Source organism: Lathyrus oleraceus, chromosome 5 (genome assembly GCF_024323335.1).
Source record: "Lathyrus oleraceus cultivar Zhongwan6 chromosome 5, CAAS_Psat_ZW6_1.0, whole genome shotgun sequence".
NCBI classification, from domain to species: Eukaryota; Viridiplantae; Streptophyta; class Magnoliopsida; order Fabales; family Fabaceae; genus Lathyrus; species Lathyrus oleraceus.
This window is the reverse complement of record NC_066583.1, coordinates 113,968,327-113,988,654: the sequence shown is the minus strand read 5'-3', so window position 1 is coordinate 113,988,654 and position 20,328 is coordinate 113,968,327. Positions and strand designations below refer to the sequence as shown.

General features: G+C 38.9%; 1 protein-coding gene across 1 annotated transcript; it reads left to right on the top strand.

Annotated features, from left to right (window-relative positions):
• Window positions 1-18,110: 18,110 nt before the first annotated feature.
• Window positions 18,111-19,317, top strand: LOC127079084 (uncharacterized). Its single transcript, XM_051019491.1, has 2 exons — window positions 18,111-18,987; window positions 19,073-19,317. The coding sequence occupies exons 1-2, from the start codon at window positions 18,111-18,113 to the stop codon at window positions 19,315-19,317; spliced, it is 1,122 nt and encodes a 373-aa protein (XP_050875448.1).
• Window positions 19,318-20,328: the final 1,011 nt, after the last annotated feature.

The window sequence follows — 20,328 nt, the reverse complement described above, 5'->3', positions numbered from 1 at the left end:
TTTTTAGTGAATTTTTTTATTTTTGACTTATTTTAATTGATTTTTAAATACTTCTGACTTTCAAAAAATGCCAAAAAAAATAGTCAATATTCCTTTGATCTTGTTTGACCTGTGATAAATCCCTTGGCCATTTCTTTGGTGATTTGAAGGGATTTTAGGTTTTTGACCTTTTAAAATGTATTTTCTTCATTTTAAAAATTGATTTAAATTGTTTTAAAAGCTTTAATATTTTTGTTGAGCTATTTTATTAACTTTGTGTTGAATTAACTTCTGTTTGGCCTTGGTCTTGGTTGAATTGGACTTTAATTTGGTTTATACCATTGGATTTAGGGGGTTGATAAAGTTTGAACTTCATCCCTCAAGATGAATGAATGGTATTGATCAAGTAAGGTTCATCCCTTGATCAATTTGGGTTCGTATTCACTTTATCTCTTCATCTTCATATCTTTTCTTCCCCAATCCCTTCTTGGTCAATGATTTCTCATTAACCAAATGCTAGTTGATTCATCAATGACCTTGTGTTAGATGAATCAACATGAGCTTGATTGAGATAGGTCCATCCCCTCTTATTTTTGTGTGTGGTATGCTTTAAAAGCTTGGTCTTGATACCTTGTCTCTAGCATGCATTAACACCAATATTATTATTGATCGGTCTCAGATAGTTGTGACTTCTACATAAGTCCAATTACGATTGCTTAACATAGTGCTAAATTTGTCCAAAAAGCAATAGCATTTTTGTAATTGAGATTGTAAGTCTCATATTCCTCATGGTATTGTGTGAAGATTTTACCTCTTTTCCATTTGTGAGAGTTAGTGTCATACTTGTTGATTTATCCAAGTTGGAGCCCTTGTCATGAATGATGTCTAGGTTCATATCTTCATGCTTGTGAGTTGATGGTTGAGTGTTCTCCAAAAAATGACTTAAAACATCTTTTATTCTTCCAATGACGTTTACTAACATCTCTTTATATTGACTTTATTTTAATGTCATTTATTTTAATGCAATTTAAATTCTTACACTTCATCATTCATTTTCGTTTACATTCATGCAATTTGTTTATGTTTCAATCATTTTCACTTTGCTCACTTGAGCCATATTTTGTGCTTGTATTATATTTGTGTTTGTGATTTTGTTTTGTTTGTGGTCTTAGCACCTTAAAACAATTAATAAAAACAAAAACCTTAAAGAATACATTGGTGGACTGTTGGACCTCTGTATGTGACTTGGTTTGGACCTATGGACTTAGAGTAGGCAACATCTCTGAGTTATGGAAGAACTTGGCCAATGCCATTAATTTGAGACTGAGATACCTTGGCCAATGCCATTCATCTGATACAAGCTAGAACAACTCCCTTTGGTTTATCTTATAAACTCTTTCTCTGTGTCTAAGTTGTTATTTTGATCTTATTCATATTACTTAATGGTTTCTCTTTGAGTATGTCTCAAGGGATATTTCATCCGATACATCTAGAGGACATTGAAGATTGCTTGCTTTGGAGTGCTTACTTGGATTTTTGGTCATCTTTATTTGATACCATTTGGTCTTCTTATTAATTGCTTGGATGATTATGGCTTTGTTGATTGCTTAACAATCCAAAGGAAATGGGTTTCTATCTGACACTATTATCTTGTGGAGGCTTTCCATTGGTTAGATCTTTTCAACTCTAAAATTTTAAATCTTGTCTAGGATAGTCCCTTCATCTCCTCATCCTTCTTTAATTTCAAAATCTCTCTCTCATTTTCAAAACTTCTTTGCTTGTTGTTTTCAACTTAGATTTGTTTTAGTGAGTAGAAACCTTGGCCTTATGCTATTGATTTTCAAAATATTTTCTTAATCAAACTTTTAAATGAACTTAATCATATTGACCTTATTTTCAAAAAGACAAAAAAGAACTGACAACCTCATCTAATCCTTTTGGCCACTTTGTGCCTTCTCCCTTTAACCTTTTCAAAAGAGAGAATTTAGATTTGAGTTATTTTTGGTTGAGATATAATAACCCATTCCATGATATATTGATTGTAAGACTTTCCATTTATTAGGGGTTAGTGGAATACTTATTGATTGAATCCAAGTTGGAGCCCTCCCTCTTAAATGTTGTAAAGCCCTCATTGTCGATGGATGTTTGGTTGAGTATTCTCCTGTTGATAACAAAAGATCTTCAAGCTTTTGTTAAAATCAATCCACCCATCTTTAAAAACTTTACCACGAACTACGAGGTTTTGATCCCTCATTTTATATTGATACGTAGGCATAAGACCAAAAGTCTTATCAAACACAAAAATGTAAATAATAAATTTTTTTCTCATCCCCTCATTCTATTTTTTTAACAAACATCTTTTTCAACTAAAACACTTGCACACAGAAAGGGCTCCCTTGGAGTACCTAGAACATTTTGGGTGTTAATACCTTCGCTCTGTGTAACCAACCCCCTTACCTTTAATCTCTGATATTTTATTAGTTTTGATTTGAAAACTTCTTATCTTTGGGTTTTGTTCGTACTTTTTCCATTTTCCTTTGGAAACAATAAAAGCGCGGTGGCGACTCTTGTTTTATTGACGTTGAGTTAACCAATAGCTTAGTGTTCATGAATTTATCACTACAGAAAGAAAGTGGTAACTCTGCTGGGGAGTAGTCCTCAGCGGGTTTAGCCTACTTTTTGTGTGTATTATATTTGTTGATTATTGATGTTTGTATGTTTGTATATATTATATGTGTGATACTCTCTGTCTGTTGTGCTTGCTGATCTCTGTGTGGTGAGATAAGTTCTAACCCGAACTTGAGTGAAATCTAAGATAGAAGGGTGGTATAGTCATGTCGGATTTGAAGGAGTTATTCCTGAAAGAGTTTACTTGAGATCCCCCACTCAGTGGAGACCCCTTTGGAGTTACTAATGTCACATGAGTAAGTCGTGGATAGGCATTACTTTCTCTGATATGGGAGTCCGAGAAGCTAAGGACCATATAAAATTTAATCTAACTTGGCCTATTTAGGATGTAGTGCGGAGACTATTCAAGTGTAGACTTGATGGTAGTTGTTACGTGATACTACACTCAAATGAGTTTCTCTTGAGAATACTATGGGTTGATGAGTCAGTCATCCAAACCTATAGTATCCGATAGATGGGATCGTGACTATGGGAACTTTTTTAGAACATGATCTATATGTTTTTATCCTTAGTACACTCCTTTGGGATGGTTCTTAACCTTACTTCAGCTTGTGACTTGCAACAAACCCTTTGATTCTTGGTTGATTTGATTAGTCTCGTCAATATTAATGGAACTTGGGTGTTGATACAGTGAAAACCTTAATCCACCAAAATGGATTGATGATGACTTGATCCATCCCTTGAATTTTTTGTGTGTTTTCCTTGTGTGTGATCTCTTGTGTGTGATTGTCGCATTCATGCATACATGCACATCATAACATTCATCACAGAAATAAAATTTCAAGGAACTAAGGTTATATTTGAAAATATTTTCAGACTGTGGACGAAGGAACACTAAAAAGTATAATTTTAGATGTCCAGATTTGAAAGATTTAAGGAAGCTAACATCCTTTATAGTTGATCCTATTGATTTCAAAATACGTCATGGGAAGATTTTGTTTGTACTATCTACCAAAGTGGTTGAAGTACTTTTGAGTGTATTGGTTCAGTTCTATTATCCTCTCTTCGGTGCTTCACTTTTCTCAATTATCAGCTTATGTCTGTGTTTGAAGAGTATGCCTATATCTTGGATATACTCGTATCTAACAAGGTTCCTTTTAGTGGATTAGAGGAGATTTTGAAATCTCAAGTCATAGTTGATGCTCTTCATTTGAAGAAATCTGAGATTGACGCAAATATGACGAAGAAAGGAGGTATCCAATGTCTTACTTCTGAGTTTCTGATTGGGAGAGCTACCACTTTTGCTCAAGCTGGTAGTATGGACAATTTTTAGGCCATCTTTGTCTTGCTCATCTATGGTTTAACATTGTTCCCTAACATTGGCAACTTTGTTGATGTTAACGCCATCAGAATCTTCTTGTGGGAATCTTGTTCCGACTATGTTGGGTGACATGTATTTCTCTCTACATCTAAGTAATTCTAAGGGTGGTGGAACCATTGTGTGTTGCGTTCCTCTTTTATACAAGTGGTTTATTTCGCACTCGCTTCAGACACCAGTTTCTTGAAGAACAAGCAATGTCTACGGTGGTCTCAAAGACTTATGTCTCTCACTAATGATGATATTACTTGGTAAGATTATGCATTTTATGGATTGGAGGTTATTCATAGTTGTAGTTGTAAGACCCCAATTTTGTCCCCAAGATCCCTCATGGCATCATAACATTGCACTTGCATTGCCTCAAGGATCATTAGCATCTTGGTTCCCTTTGCCTTTGGGTGGGACCTCTTGTGAATGGTTTGATATCACCAGGCATGCTTGAATTGTATATCATTGCTTTTCTCATTTTGTTTACTAACCAAAAGCACAAAAAATATGTCACTAACATCTTTTGTTTGTAGTTTGAGCAATCACAAGGTCAAGAGCTTCAAGGAGATCCTTTGTGCAAAGATATGGTCAAATGAAGATGAAAGCAAGCATGGTAATGGTTACCAAAGCTCTCATCCATCAAATGTGTCTCCCTAACATCTCAATTCATCATTTTGATCAAGGCAAGTCAAAGGGTTTGAGGTTTGTGTCCCAAAGGAACCCTAATTCATCTATGCACCACAATGCCTTACTCATGAAGCAACCTCAGCCCATGGTCAAAAGAAATCAAGGGAAGTTCTTTAATTCATCATTTCATGCATATTTGAACTTATTTGAGTATCCTCAATCATCAATTCATCAAGATAAGAGTCATGGACTTGAGAAGTTGATCAGTCAATTCATCTGACTATTTTGAAATGCACTGAGGCCTAACTTTTTATGTGTTGGTCAAATGGAGATGATTCCAAAATAAAACATGTTCTTAAGGACAATATGAACAACTTTCATGTTCATCAAAAATTTATTTGAAGCTTGGAAGGTCATCTCCCATTCCATTACATTATAGGTCATTTTGGCTGAAACCCTAATTTTTGGTCAACTTCCCAAGGACATAACTCATTCATTTTTCATGATTTTGAGGTGAGATCAAATGAATTGGAAAGCTTAAGATGTATAATTCAAATTTTATGTTGAACAAAATTTCAAAATCTCAAAGGAAATATATGTGATAATGCAAGACATTATAGGTCACTTTGGACCAAATGCATTAAAAGGCAAAAAAGTCCAACTTCAAGTGCCCATAACGCTTTCATAAAAAATCCAAATGATGCAAAATTTAAGTCCATTTTGATTGTCTTGAAGATATCTACAACTTTGATGTTGGAGGTTTTTTCATTTGAGGCTTGCATCATCAAAACAGAAGGGCTTGAACATTGGCCAAATTTAGAAACTTTGCCTTTACTTGTTTTGCACCTTGCACTTTAAACTCCAATTTCACCAATTTCCACACTTCAAATGGATTTTTTCCCAACATTACAATTGTTCCTTACATCAAAACCTTTCCAACCATTACTCACATGATCATGTTTGGATTTGGCAATTGGTATTTTCGAAGAGGGGAAGTTTTTGGTTCAATTATGCATAACATGGTGAAACTTCATATGCAAGCAATTGGAGTGCAAACCACACGTCCAAACCTTCTCCAAATCATTTCAGTATCCATTTGCATTGGCTTTTGGGCCCTCCATGCGCCTGTACAGGCCCATGCATGGAGGCCTTCAATTTTCATGCACACAAAATTCACCTTGCTTGCACCAGGTTTTGCTATAAATAGAGGTGCATACCTCCATTAAAAACCAACCTAAAGGCGCCTGAAACCCTGCTGAAGTGATTCCCCAACCTCACCAAAGAAGCTATTTCAATTTTTCTTCAAATTTTTCAGATCCAAAGTTCAACTACATCTGGTTGAATCCTTGGATCTAAAGCTTCTAAACCTTCATCCTTCAGCTCATTGATCTTCTGTTTTGGCAAAGAAAGCAAGGAATTGAGCTCAAGTTTCCAGAAATCAAGGTTGTTATGCAACTGGTTTTTTCTTCGAAACTCATTACGTATTGATCTATTTGATTGGATATTATGTTGACGGAAGTTCTCTCCATAGAGGCATCATTGTTGTGCATTCAATTTTCAAAATCTAACAAGTTCATGATGAACACCACAGAACTTCCATCTCTGATTTCTCTCAATATAGAGATCTAGAGTGGAATTGAGTGGCACAGGGATGATGTACATCATCCCAACTTTCCAAAGATGTATAGATCGCGTATTTTGGTTAAGATTTGGTTGTCTGCAATTTTGGCCGGAAAACACAAGCTCACCGGAGAAGAAGGTGGCTCCGGTGGCCGTCCCATTGCCAGTTTGAATGTGGATCGTTGGATTGAGTTTTCCAAATCTAATCCTAGCCCTCGCTTGTTATGACTTTCATTTATTCAATATGTTGCGCGTGGACTTCGACTTATGGTGGAAGCGCGCATCTGGAGCGCAAGATCTGCCAGCTCAATTAATGAGCTCAGATCTGACGCTCCTGGTTTTTTTGAATTTTGAATTTTCTGATTTAATTTCTTTTATTCCAATAATTTTCAAAAATTCATATCTCTTTTATTATTGGTCCAAAAATTATGGGACCAATTGCATTCTTCTCCAAATAATTTCTAGTTTCTAATTTTGATTTTTAATATTTTTTATTTCACCATTTGATATTTTTTGTGAATTTTCTTTTTTCTGGTTATTTTTAATTCATTTTAAATAGTTTTTTATATTCAAAAAATACAAAAATATTTTCCTAACCTATTTGAATGATGATGGATCTATGAAAAATATTCTCATCAATTTTTTAATTGATTTGAGATTTATTTGAGATTTTAGTTCAATTAGGTTATTTTTATTCATTTTTAATTGATTAAAAATAGTTTCTGATTTTTAAAAATGCTGAAATTTTTTGTCAAACTTTGTTTGACCTTGTTGAACTTAGGATAAATCACTTGGACCTTTCAAGGTTGATTTGAAGTGATTTTGAAATTTGACCTTTCTTTTATTTTTAATTCAAGTTTATTTTAATATTAAAAATGCCAAAAATATTTTGTTTATTGTTTGATCTCCAATCTTCATCTCATTGCTGATTTCTTATTGTTTGACTTTGACCTTCAATGTCACTTGGTCAATACACATGGATTGGTACATTTTATTTGACCTTATGCATTTTGATCTTTCCATTTCCTTATCCATTCTCCATCTTCTTCTTCTTCTTCTTCTCTCTTTTTGATCAATGAGTTGAAGGTTGATAAGTTAGCATTGATTAGGGAGACTTAACCTTCCTTGATTCAAATCTAATTCATCTTGATCAATTGATCAAATGAATGGCTTTGCATTAAGGATAGGTTGTTTTCTAAATCATGCAAAAGGCTTAAACCAATACAAGATCAATTCTCTTTTCCTTTTTGGCATGGCAAGTTGTTGGAACTTGGTTCACTAATCAAGACTTCTAACTTGTGTTGTTGCCTACATTATTATTGACCGGCCTCAGATAGTTGTGACTTCTACATAAGTCCAATTACGATTGCTTAACATAGCGCTAAATTTGCCTTATGGCACACTAATTACTAACACTAACCATTAACAATTAACATTTACTTTTTGCTCTTTACTTTTATGCAATTCACTATTCTTGCACATATTATCCATTTGCTTTTCTCTTTGCTCACTTGAGCACATGTTTATGTTAATGCCATTTGCCTTTTGCTCACTTGAGCACATAATTGTGTATATACTATTGTGCTTGTGTTTTTATTTTGATTGTTGTGGACCAAATGCAAAGAAGTGGACTTAGATCTTAGGATTTTTCCCTATGCAAAGAATGGAGAAATGGACTTAGTTTCTAGGACATTCCCTATGCAAAATTGGAGCAAAAGGATCTTAATGATGAATATGGGCCAAGCCTCTAAACTCATTCTTGTCCATTCTTGATTTGTTTCAATAAAACTCTTTGATGTGTGTGTTCTTGTGCTAGGGGTTCCCACTTGAGCTTAATTGAAGAACCATTACCATGAGCTCCCAAGAGAGAGAGATCCAAGATGCATTGAGAAGTTTTCTTCCAAGTTCACCTTGATTGATGATTTCTTGAGTTTATGCTTTGTATGTTTGCTTATTCCAAAGGATGGGAGCTACTTGGATCATCAATATGATCTCAAGAGAGGAACTCCATTGTGGTTTTGTTTCTTTATCCCTTACCTTTTTGCTTTACTTAGGACTTAACCCTTCTTCTTCTTCCCTCCACTCTAACCCAAGCCAAGACTTTTGTGCAAACACTTAACATTTGTTTTCAAACATTAGAAACCTAATCCTTATGCTTTTGATTTTCAAACTTTCTTTTCTTAAATACTTATTTTGAATTGAACTCCTAAGTCAACTTCGACCATTTTGTACATACTTTTCATTGGTAAATACAACCCATTCAAATGTCTGTTTGTGGTTTCAATGGCCACCTTCTTAATCACCTATATCCTTAGGTTTGAGTTATCCTTGAGGTAGATGTAATGCTCACCTATATCCTTAGTGATGGACAATGAGTCTTCCATGCTTATTCTAGGGTTAACCCCTCACTAGCATGTCGAAGCTATCCTCACATGGTGAATTTGTGGTTTTAGGTTGAGTTTCCTCCCTTGGATAACAAAAGACCTTAAGGCTTTTGGATCAATCAATTCACCAACTTGTTTTGAGATTTTTACCCCGAACTAGGAGGTTTTGATCCTAATCTTTTTTTAGATGGTACGTAGGCAATGAGTTTATCCATCCAAACATAAAAATATAAATAAACTTGTATATTCTCTTCTCATCTCTTCAATCATGTTTGGACAAACAAAATTTTCACAAAAGATAACAACCTTTACAACGAGTGTGAAAAGGGCTCCCTAGGAGTACCTAGGATGTTTTGGGTGCCTAACACCTTCCCATTACATAACCAACCCCCTTACCCAGATCTTTGTTTCTCTTTTACTAGTTTTTGTTAAAACTTTTAGGTTTTTGTTCGCTTTCTAACCATTCCTTTGGATAAATAGAAGTGCGGTGCCGACTCGACTTGTATGATTTACCTTGGATTTAGTCAATATCTCTAATGGTAACGAATACCCCGCTACAGAAAAGTGGCGACTCTGCTGGGGAACGAACCCAGAATCTCTGGTTGGTGCTCATATGACTACCAAAGGTGGAATTCAAGGTCTCTCTTCTGAGTTCCTCCTTGCTCAAGCCGTTATGTATGGGAAGGCCATGAGTGAGGATGCCTTTGAAGCCATATTTGTACTTCTCATCTATGGGTTAGTGTTATTCCCCAACATCGACAAGTTTGTGGATGTGATCGCTATTAGGATTTTCTCCACTCTTAATCTCGTTCCGACTCTGTTGGGTGACACTTATTTTTCTTTGCATATGAGGAATGCAAAGGGTGGTGGTGCCATTGTGTGCTGTTTGCCTCTGTTGCATAAGTGGTTTATTTCTCACTTACCGCAGACGATCGCCTTCAAGGAGATCAAGGGATGTCTACGGTGGTCCACGAGACTTATGTCTCTCACTAATGATGATATCTCTTGGTACAATCGTATATATGATGGTGTGCAGATTATCGACTCTTGTGGTGAATTCTCCAATGTACCTCATCTTGGTACATGTGATGGGATTAACTACAACCCTGTTTTGGCACGTCATCAGCTTGGGTTCCCCCTAAAGGATAAACCCAATAACATTCTGTTAGAGGGTGTGTTCTTTCAGGAGGGTAAAGATCCCCAAAACTTGAAGGGAAGGATGGTCCGCGCTTGGCGCAAGATTCATAGGAAAGGAAGGAAAGAGTTGGGTCCTAAGAATTGTGTTGTTATGGAGCCTTACACTGCTTGGGTTAGGAAGAGAGCGTCTGAGTATCTCATGCCTTACGAGTATCCAAGACCTACACCTTTGGTTATGGCTAGGCCTTCAACCCTCCCTGACCAAGGAGTAGAGGAGTTGAGAGACGAAGACCAATCACGTGCTTGGATCCGTGAACGAGAAGAGTTGCTTCAGCAAATCAAGGAGAAGGATGCTTTGATAGAGTTCCTCGAACATCAGGTTATTGATGATCCTGATGATGCATGGACTTCTCTACTTCCTCAGTCTTCCAGGTTTTGGAAAAGGAAGTATGACCGACTCGCCAAGGAGAAGGCAAATATGGAGGCAGCCTACGAGAGGGAGGTGAAGAGACTTCGTGCATCCTATCTTCCTGTGTCCCTAGCTTTAGATGATTGTTTCTAGGGATCCATAGGATGATTATTTTCCTTTTCTCTTGTATATGGTTACCAATGCTGTACTTCTTTGGTATAAAAGGTTTCCCAGATATTATGTCTCCATATGAAAGTGTTTAATATTTCCAAAATTTGCAAATAGAACCCTAAAAGTTCCTTTGAAATAAAAATAAATCATGTGCACAAGCATTACATGCATCATGTGCATAAGCAGGTTTTGTTCATGGCTCCTTGTCCTGTGGTCTAACTCTGTGTTCTTCATTTATTTTGAAGATAAGCTGGCTCACCGGTACTACACCAGAGCCAACATTTCAAGAGTGATGGATAATCTAGAACAAGAGAACTGCGAGCTGAAAGAGGAAGTGGCCAGATTAAGTGCCTTGATGGAATCATTCATGGCTGCTCAGAGCCAGTCTTCTCCGACACCTTCAACTCCTCCCCAGAGGACAGTCATCTCTAAGATTGTCTCCTCGACTGTGCCTGCAGCCAGTGCACACTTTGCTCCAACGGCCATGCCATCCGGATTCCCGTGGGGGATGCCTCCCAATTTCATGCCTGAGGGTCCTGCTCCCACCTTTGCTTCTATGCCGACATCTAGCCCGGTCCTTGTTGTTCCTCCTCCTGTCGTGCATACTTTGCCGAGAGTAGACGACACCATCTATCATTCTGAGCCGTCTGAGAGCCCAGATGTCTATGAGAAGATGGATGTTATGAACGATCAATTTCTTGAGCTTCGCAAGGAATTGAAAACTCTCAGAGGAAAGGATCTTTTCGGCAAGTTTGCTGCCGAACTCTGCTTGGTTCCTAATGTGAAGATCCCTGTGAAATTCAAGGTCCCTGACTTTGAAAAATACAAGGGAAACACCTGCCCTCTCAGCCACCTGGTCATGTATGCCAGGAAAATGTCGACTCAGACCGACAATGACCAATTGCTCATCCACTACTTTCAGGACAGTTTGTCCGGTGCCGCTCTGCGTTGGTATATGGGTCTAGACAGTGCGAACATTCAATCCTTCAACGATCTTGGTGAGGCCTTCGTCAAACAATACAAGTACAATGTAGATATGGCTCCCGATAGGGATCAATTGAGAGCCATGTCCTAGAAGGATAAGGAAACATTTAAAGAGTACGCCCAGAGGTGGCGAGAGTTGGCAGCACAGATTGTGCCTCCGCTAGAAGAGAAAGAGATGACTAAGATCTTTTTAAAGACCTTAAGTTCCTTTTATTATGAGCGGATGATCGCTAGCGCTCCTTCTGACTTCACCGAGATGGTGAATATGGGGATGCGTCTAGAAGAAGGGGTTAGAGAAGGACGTCTGACCAGGGAAGAAGGCTCTTCTGCCAAATGTTATGGGGCGTTTGCAAAGAAGAAAGATGGAGAGGCACATGCTGTGACCTCCCATATGAAACCAAGAAGACCCTCTGTGAGGAGGAAGACCGTGCGTCCCGCTGGTAACCAGCACCAGGTGGCTCACACAGCACCCGTCTTCAGAGATAATCAACAGTACCAGCAACATAACACCAATCAGCAACCACATCCGTAATATCAACAACAACAGCACCATCCGCAACAGCAGGCCTACCAGCCTCGAAACAGTAATCAAACCAGCACAAGTTACGAGAGGAAAAGGGTCACCTTCGATCCTATTCCGATGACGTATGCAAAGTTATATCCCTCTTTGATAGAGAGGAAGTTGATTACTCCGCGAGACCCACCGGCTATACCTACTAACCCCCAGTGGTGGTATAAGCCCGAATTACATCGTGTTTACCATTCTGGTGCTCCCGGCCACGACGTGGAGAATTTTTACCCTTTGAATACCAAGGTTCAAGACCTTGTGAGGTGTGGCATTCTGTGTTTTGAGGACGTAGGTCCTAACGTGAAGAAGAACCCATTGCCCGAGCATGGGAAATCTGTCAATATGGTCCAGGGTTGCCCTGGCAAGTACAAAGTCAAATATGTCAGTCATATTCGACAATCTCTGGTCGAGATGCATCGTTTGCTATGTGATTATAGTCATTATGAGCATGACCATGATAGATGCCGAGTCTGTTCTGTCAATCAAAGAGGTTGTCGCCAGGTGCGCAAAGATATTCAAGAAATGCTGGATGAAGGAGTTATTGAGATCCTTCAAAATAGAAATGTTGACGAAGATGCTGATGAGGTCAACATAATTTCTCCAGTATTCTGGATCCCCGAACCTGTTATCATCAAGTATGATGGTAGCAAGCAGAAGGTTTCTCCCGCATTAACCATCAAGCCAGCCGGACCAGTACCATACTCTACTGAAAAGGCGATTCCCTATCGCTACAACGCTGTCGCGGTAGAAAATGGGAAAGATGTGTCCTTGCCATCTTCCTCTGTTGTCAACATTGCGGATGTTAGTGGTTTGACCCGCAGTGGTCGTGTATTTTCAGCACCGCCTAAGCCTCAAATTGATGTCCGTGTTGATATTGATTCTGTTGAGTGCCCGATTGGGAATGCTGTGAGCACTCCGAATCCGGCACTTATTGCTAAGCCCTCCTCTACATCAAGAACTCCTGCTTCTGTTGGCCCAAGCGGCAATATGAAAGAAGACTGCGATGAGATGATGAAACTCATCAAAAGGAGCGAGTACAATGTTGTAGACCAGCTTCTACAAACGCCATTCAAAATATCGGTGTTATCATTGCTTTTGAATTCAGAACCACACCGAGAGGCTCTGCAGAAGGTTTTGGATGTGGCATATGTGGATCACGACGTCACGATAGAACAATTCGATAGCATTGTTGCAAACATTACTGCTTGTAACAATTTGAGTTTTTGTGACTCTGATCTCCCCGAGGAGGGAAGAGACCACAACTTGGCATTGCATACATCTATGGGTTGCAAGGAAGATGCCTTGTCCAATGTGCTGGTAGACACTGGGTCATCACTGAACGTAATGCCAAAATCCACTCTCTTGAAGCTATCATATCAGGGGCCTCCCATGAGGCAGAGTGGAGTAGTTGTGAAGGCTTTCGATGGGTCTCGCAAAACTGTGAATGGGGAAGTTGATCTCCCAGTCAAAATCGGACCAAGTGATTTCCAGATTACCTTCCAGGTTATGGACATTCGCCCATCGTATAGATGTCTCTTAGGTAGAGATTCACGAGGCAGGCGCCGTGACATCCACCCTACACCAGAAACTAAAATTCGTGAAGAATAAGAAGCTGGTGGTGGTAGGGGGAGAAAAGGCTCTCCTGGTTAGCCATTTGTCTTCCTTCTCATATATAGATGCTGAGGATGAAGTTGGAACTCCTTTCCAAGCTTTATCTATTGCTGAGCCTATTGAGAAGAGAACTCCTTCATTTGCTTCCTATAAAGATGCAAAGTTGGCCATCGAGCGTGGCGCAACCGCTGGTTTAGGAAAAATGATTGAGCTAGAAGACAACAAGTCCCAGGCTGGGATAGGTTATGCTTCTGGGGTTTTCAACACCCAAGGGTTGTTCAAGAGTGGAGGTTTCATCCATACTGGCCAAGGCGAGGAAGCTGCTGCCATCTTGGAGGAAGGCGAAGAGGATTCTGGCAACTTCGTCATCCCTGGGGGAATCTGCAATAATTGGGTTGCTGTGGATATTCCAACAGTTATCCATAAGTCGAAGTAATGTTCATTGTGTTTAAAAACCCTCTTCCCATGCCAAAAGGAGGAGTGATGACATGGTTGGCGCATAAATACAATGATATTTTCATTCAATAAATTCATGTTAAATGTTTGTTTTCCAATTATTTTCCCTTTTCGCTTTTTGCATGAAATTGGTGATCACATAAAACCTAAGAAAAATAGAATAAAATTAATCTTTTCATCTACATAATGATTTGCCTTGTTTGAATTCTAAAGCTTTTCATATCCAAAATCATTATGCAGGTTGATCAAACCCATTGAACATAATGACCCAACACCATCTCCCAACTTTGAATTACCTGTATTTGAGGCGGAATAAGATGACGTTGAAGAGATACCTGATGAGATTACCCGTCTACTTGAGCATGAAGAGAAGATCATTCAGCCGCATCTTGAAAATTTGGAAACAGTCAACTTGGGGTCTAAGGATTGTGTGCGAGAAGTGAAGATAGGGGCACTCCTGGAAGAGTCTGTTAAGAAAGGGTTGATCGAATTGCTACGAGAATATGTTGATGTCTTCGCCTGGTCATATGAAGACATACCTGGTCTAGATACGGATATTGTGCAACATTTCCTACCTTTGAAACCTGAGTGCGTGCCTGTGAAGCAGAAGCTCATAAGAACTCATCCTGACATGGCAGTGAAAATCAAAGAGGAAGTTCAGAAGCAAATTGATGCAGGGTTTCTGGTGACTTCTACATATCCTCAATGGGTGGCCAATATCGTGCCTGTGCCTAAGAAAGACGGAAAAGTCCGAATGTGTGTGGATTATAGAGACTTGAATAAAGCTAGTCCAAAAGATGACTTCCCTTTACCACACATTGATATGTTGGTAGACAATACAACTAAATTCAATGTCTTCTCATTTATGGATGGATTTTTCGGATATAATCAGATCAAAATGGCACCCGAGGATATGGAGAAGACAACATTCATCACACCTTGGGGAACATTCTGTTATCGAGTGATGCCCTTCGGTTTGAAGAACGCCGGAGACACGTATCAACGAGCTATGACCACCTTGTTTCATGATATGATGCACAAGGAGATCGAGGTATATGTTGACGATATGATTGCAAAGTCAAGAACGGAAGTTGAACATGTAGAGCACTTGTTGAAGCTTTTTCAATGGTTGAGGAAGTATAAGCTTCGTCTGAATCCCAACAAGTGTACATTTGGAGTCCGTTCCGGCAAGTTATTGGGCTTTATTGTTAGTGAAAGAGGTATTAAGGTTGATCCTGCAAAGGTCAAAGCAATACAAGAGATGCTTGCGCCCAAAACTGAGAAGCAAGTCCGAGGTTTTCTTGGCCGCTTGAATTATATTTCCAGATTCATATCCCACACGACTGCCACATGTGCGCCAATATTCAAGCTCCTCCGGAAAGATCAGTCCCATGATTGGACCGAGGATTGCCAGAAAGCTTTTGACAGTATTAAAGAGTATCTGTCCGAACCACCGATCCTGTCTCCGCCCGTGGAAGGAAGACCATTGATTATGTATCTGACCGTTCTTGAAGACTCAATGGGTTGTGTCCTCGGTCAGCAAGACGAATCAGGGAAGAAAGAATATGCTATTTACTACTTAAGCAAGAAGTTCACCGATTGTGAGTCTCGATACTCAATGCTTGAGAAAACATGTTGTGCTTTGGCTTGGGCTGCTAAGCGCTTATGCCAGTATATGTTAAATCATACGACTTAGTTAATGTAACGCCCCGATTTTTATATTATTAGAGTTTAATTATGAGAATTGTGGTATAATAGCTATTGGGCCTAGTGGTGTATATAGTAATTAAGGGAGGTGTAACAATTAAGCCCATTAGTTAGTTTTTATTTAATTAAAACAAGGAATAGAAATAGAATAAAAATAGAATAGAAATATAATAGAAATAAGATAGAAAGAGAAAGAAGAGAAATAGAAAGAAGTAGAGAGAAGGAGGAGAAAAGAGAAGAAAAGAGAGAAAAGTTAGGGTTTGGAGGAGGAAGAGGAAATTGGAGAAGAAGGGCATCATCTTGATCAACCCAAGCTTGCTAGAACACTATAAAGTAACTCAATCATCATCTCTAAGGTAAGGGTGTGAGTTATCATTTCCTATAATTAAGAAAATGATGGGTTTTATGTGGGTAATGGTTGTTAGAGGATATTGTTGGGTTTTGATGTTGTGATTGGATTCCTTGCTTTGAAAATGTTGTTTGTGTTCTCGATGTAGTGTTGATTGTTTGTGATTATGGAACATGTATCAATTCTTTGCAAAATGTTAGGGTTAGGTTTAGAAGAATGATAAATAACATTGTGTGTTGTGTTGTTGTTGATGGTTTGGGGTTGATGTATGTTGTGAAAAATATGCTATTGTGTTGATGAATCAAAGTATGAGTAATTTCATAAATCGTGAATTTATGAAGTGTTGGAAATTAATTGAATGATGTTTAGAATGATGAAATAAAAGTTAAATTGTGGTTAGAATGACCTTGTAATATTGAAAATATTGTAGTTCGTTGAATTCTGAGAATGAGACTTTTTACGGAATCGTAATCGGAGGTCCGGAAGGTATTTAACGGTCAAAAATGCATTTTCTCTGTTTTCTGCTAAATTCGCGGCGCGAAAGAGAGTTCCCGGCGCCAACAGAGTTGAAAACAGAATTCTTTTGTAAACTTCAAAAAGTCATAACTTTTGAACCGTCACTCCGTTTGGGTCCCCGTTCGAAGCGTTGCGAAGCTTATGAAATTTTCTACATGTTGTTGATGTTTATAGGCCATTATAAGGGCTTATTTTAATAAGTGATTATTTTGGATAAGTGATTAATAATTGATATAGTAGGAAGCCTATTTGATTAATGAGGAATAGCACTTAACTATAGTGTGTAGGTGTGCGATGTAAGTAAACATAGCATGAGGTTGACTTACCTAAGAGATTGTATGATGAAACAATTAATTGTGATGAATATTCTCATTTGTTTTATATATAAACATATGTATGAATGTTGGTGAAGATGATGTTGTATGAATGCTTTTATGCATGTGAATGGCGACGTGGCCTAAATGGCAATAGCGACGTGGGCTTCGGCCATTGTGATGAGTTATGTTGATGCGATGATGATTTTGGTGTATGTGTATCATTTATCATGGAGTCACATACATTTGCAATAGCGACGTGGCCTTTTGGCAATAACGACGTGGCCTTTTGGCAAAAGCGAAGTGGGCATAAAGCCTTAGCCTTGATGGCAAAGCGACGAGTCGGTACCGCATAGCATTTGCATATTTGAGTCACATATGTTGGTTATGTTTATTTCCGCATTTTGTGATAATTGTTGTTATGTGACGGTTTATGATGTGCGGTGATATTTTGCGATGATGCGATGAATCGTAATGTTTTTTGATGGATTGATGAAATGTTAAAGTGATGAGATGCTATGATGTAACATTGATGTTGTGGATGATTATTGACTTTGTTTATGATTAAATACATAAGCATTCAAGTGAAGGATTGTGCGATGTGGTAACAATATTTCTAACTTTCCGAATTTACTTATATATTGCTTATCATTATCTTGATTATATGATTTGAGTATCTCACCCTTTTGTTGTTGGCCGTTACCTTTATATTGGTAACGTGCAGGTGCTCCGCGTTGAGAGGAGGATAGTGGTAGCACACTTTTGGCGTCATTGCTCTGATTAGGATTGTAACACTCAGGGGTTAATGAATGTTTTTCATGATTTTGATAGTAACAATGCCCTTTTGTATATCATTGTATATGATAGTTGTGATGGGCATTTGTTTGCTTGTTTTCTTTTGAATGTGTAGATGTATGACTCAACTTAATTATCTAAATGATTTCCGTTGCGATGTTTTGTGTCTTGCTGCTATATGGACTAGGTGAATCCATATACAGTGTTGTTTATTATTTAACAAGGACTAAGTGGATCCTTGCACAATTGCCGTGTTGTGCAATTTGTTTAAGTGTTGATGAAATGATATATGTGATGCCTCAATTTTGTGTGAAATTTGTTTACTCTGATTTTTAATTGAATTTACGACGGGTAGAATTGGGGTGTTACATTAGTGGTATCAGAGCAGGTCGGTCCATCCGACCATGTTGTTGAGTCTTTTGTTGTTTAACGACCTTGTGTTGTTAATTTGTTGCTAATCCTTGTTTGTGTTGTGAGAAGAAGTGTAAGATGGCCGGAAGAAACGCTGGGAGGAATGATGAGGCTCTTGCTGCAGCTATACAGGCAATGGCTCAGGCGTTCCAGAACCCACCCAATTCTGACGAGAACGTGGGGTCTCGTAGTCTGGCGACGTTTCAGAGGGAGAACCCGCCTACTTTTTTGGGTAGGTATGATCCTGAAGGAGCCTTGGCTTGGTTGAAGGAGATTGAAAGAATCTTCAGAGTGATGGATTGCACTCTTGTGCAAAAGATCCGTTATGGAACTCATAAGCTGTCAGGTGAAGCCGATGATTGGTGGGTGAACACTCGTCTAAGGTTGGAAACTGCGGGCGAGGAGATTACTTGGGAAGTGTTTCGTAGAGAATTTCTGAGGAAGTATTATCCAGAAGATGTGCGAGGAAAGAAAGAGATTGAATTCCTCGAGTTGAAGCAAGGGAACTTGTTAGTCACGGAGTATGCTGCTAAGTTCACTGAATTGGCTAAGTTCTATCCTCACTATGATGGAGCCAATGCCGAATTCTCTAAGTGCATCAAGTTTGAAAATGGATTGCGTCCGGAAATTAAGAAGGCTGTGGGATATCAAAAGATTCGCGTCTTTGAGGATCTGATTGATAGCTGTAGAATCTTTGAAGAGGGCAACAATGCATACTATAAGATCTTGTCTGAGAAGAGAGGAAGGGGCCAACACAGCCGTGGTAAGCCATATGAAACTCCGATTGGTAAAGGGAAACAGAAAGTGATTCCGGGTCGAAGAACAAGTGGGGGAGATGCTCCTGCTAATGTTATCTGTTTCAAGTGTGGAAATCCGGGTCACAAGAGTAATGTGTGTAGGCTTGGTGAAACGAGATGTTTCCGTTGTGGTATGCCGGGACATGCGGCTCGTGATTGTAAGCAGAAGGATGTTGTTTGCTTTAACTGTGGAGAGTCAGGCTGTAATTACGGACTTGCCGGTGGTGTGCAATTTCCCTGAAGTTTTTCCAGATGAGATTCCTAGTGCTCCGCCAGAAAGAGAAGTGGAGTTCACTATTGACCTTGTACCTGGTACTAGACCCATCTCTATGGCTCCGTATAGGATGTCAGCATCAGAGTTGGTTGAACTGAAGAGTCAGCTAGAGGATTTGCTTGAAAGGAAGTTTGTGAGACCTAGTGTATCACCTTGGGGAGCTCCAGTTTTGCTGGTGAAAAAAAAAAGACAGAAGCATGCGACTTTGTATTGATTATAGTCAATTGAATAAGGTGACGATTAAGAATAGGTATCCACTCCCAAGGATCGATGACTTGATGGATCATTTAGTGGGTGCTCGTATTTTCAGTAAGATTGATCTAAGGTCGGGCTACCATCAAATTAAGGTGAAAGATGAGGACATTCAGAAAACTGCTTTCAGGACTCGTTATGGACACTACGAGTACACGGTGATGCCTTTCGGCGTTACTAATGCGCCCGGAGTATTCATGGAGTACATGAATCGCATTTTCCATCCTTATTTGGATCAATTTGTGGTGGTGTTCATAGACGACATTTTGGTTTATTCTAAGTCGGAGGAAGAGCATGTGGAACATTTGCGTATTGTTTTGCAAGTGTTGAAAGAGAAGAGATTGTATGCTAAGTTGTCTAAGTGTGAGTTTTGGTTGAGAGAAGTTAGCTTTCTTGGTCATGTTGTTTTCGGTGACGGAATTGCGGTTGATCCATCGAAGATTGATACGGTGTTGCAATGGGAAGCTCCTACGTCAGTTACCGAGATAAGAAGTTTCCTAGGCTTGGCAGGTTACTATAGGAGGTTTATAGAAGGATTTTCTAAGTTGGCACTTCCTTTGACTAAGTTAACTTGTAAGGGTGTTGCTTTTGTGTGGGATGTCCGATGCGAAGAAAGTTTCCTTGAGTTGAAGAAAAGGTTGACAACGGCTCCAATTTTGATTTTGCCAAATCCCGAGGAACCGTTTGTGGTTTATTGCGATGCTTCGAAGATGGGATTAGGAGGTGTGCTTATGCAGAATGGTAAGGTGGTTGCTTATGCTTCTAGACAATTGAGGATTCATGAGAAGAACTACCCTACGCATGATTTGGAGCTTGCGGCGGTTATGTTTGTTTTGAAAATTTGGAGACATTACCTTTATGGATCTAGATTTGAAGTCTTTAGTGACCATAAAAGCTTGAAGTATTTGTTTGATCAAAAAGAGCTGAACATGAGACAAAGGAGATGGATAGAATTGCTAAAGGATTATGACTT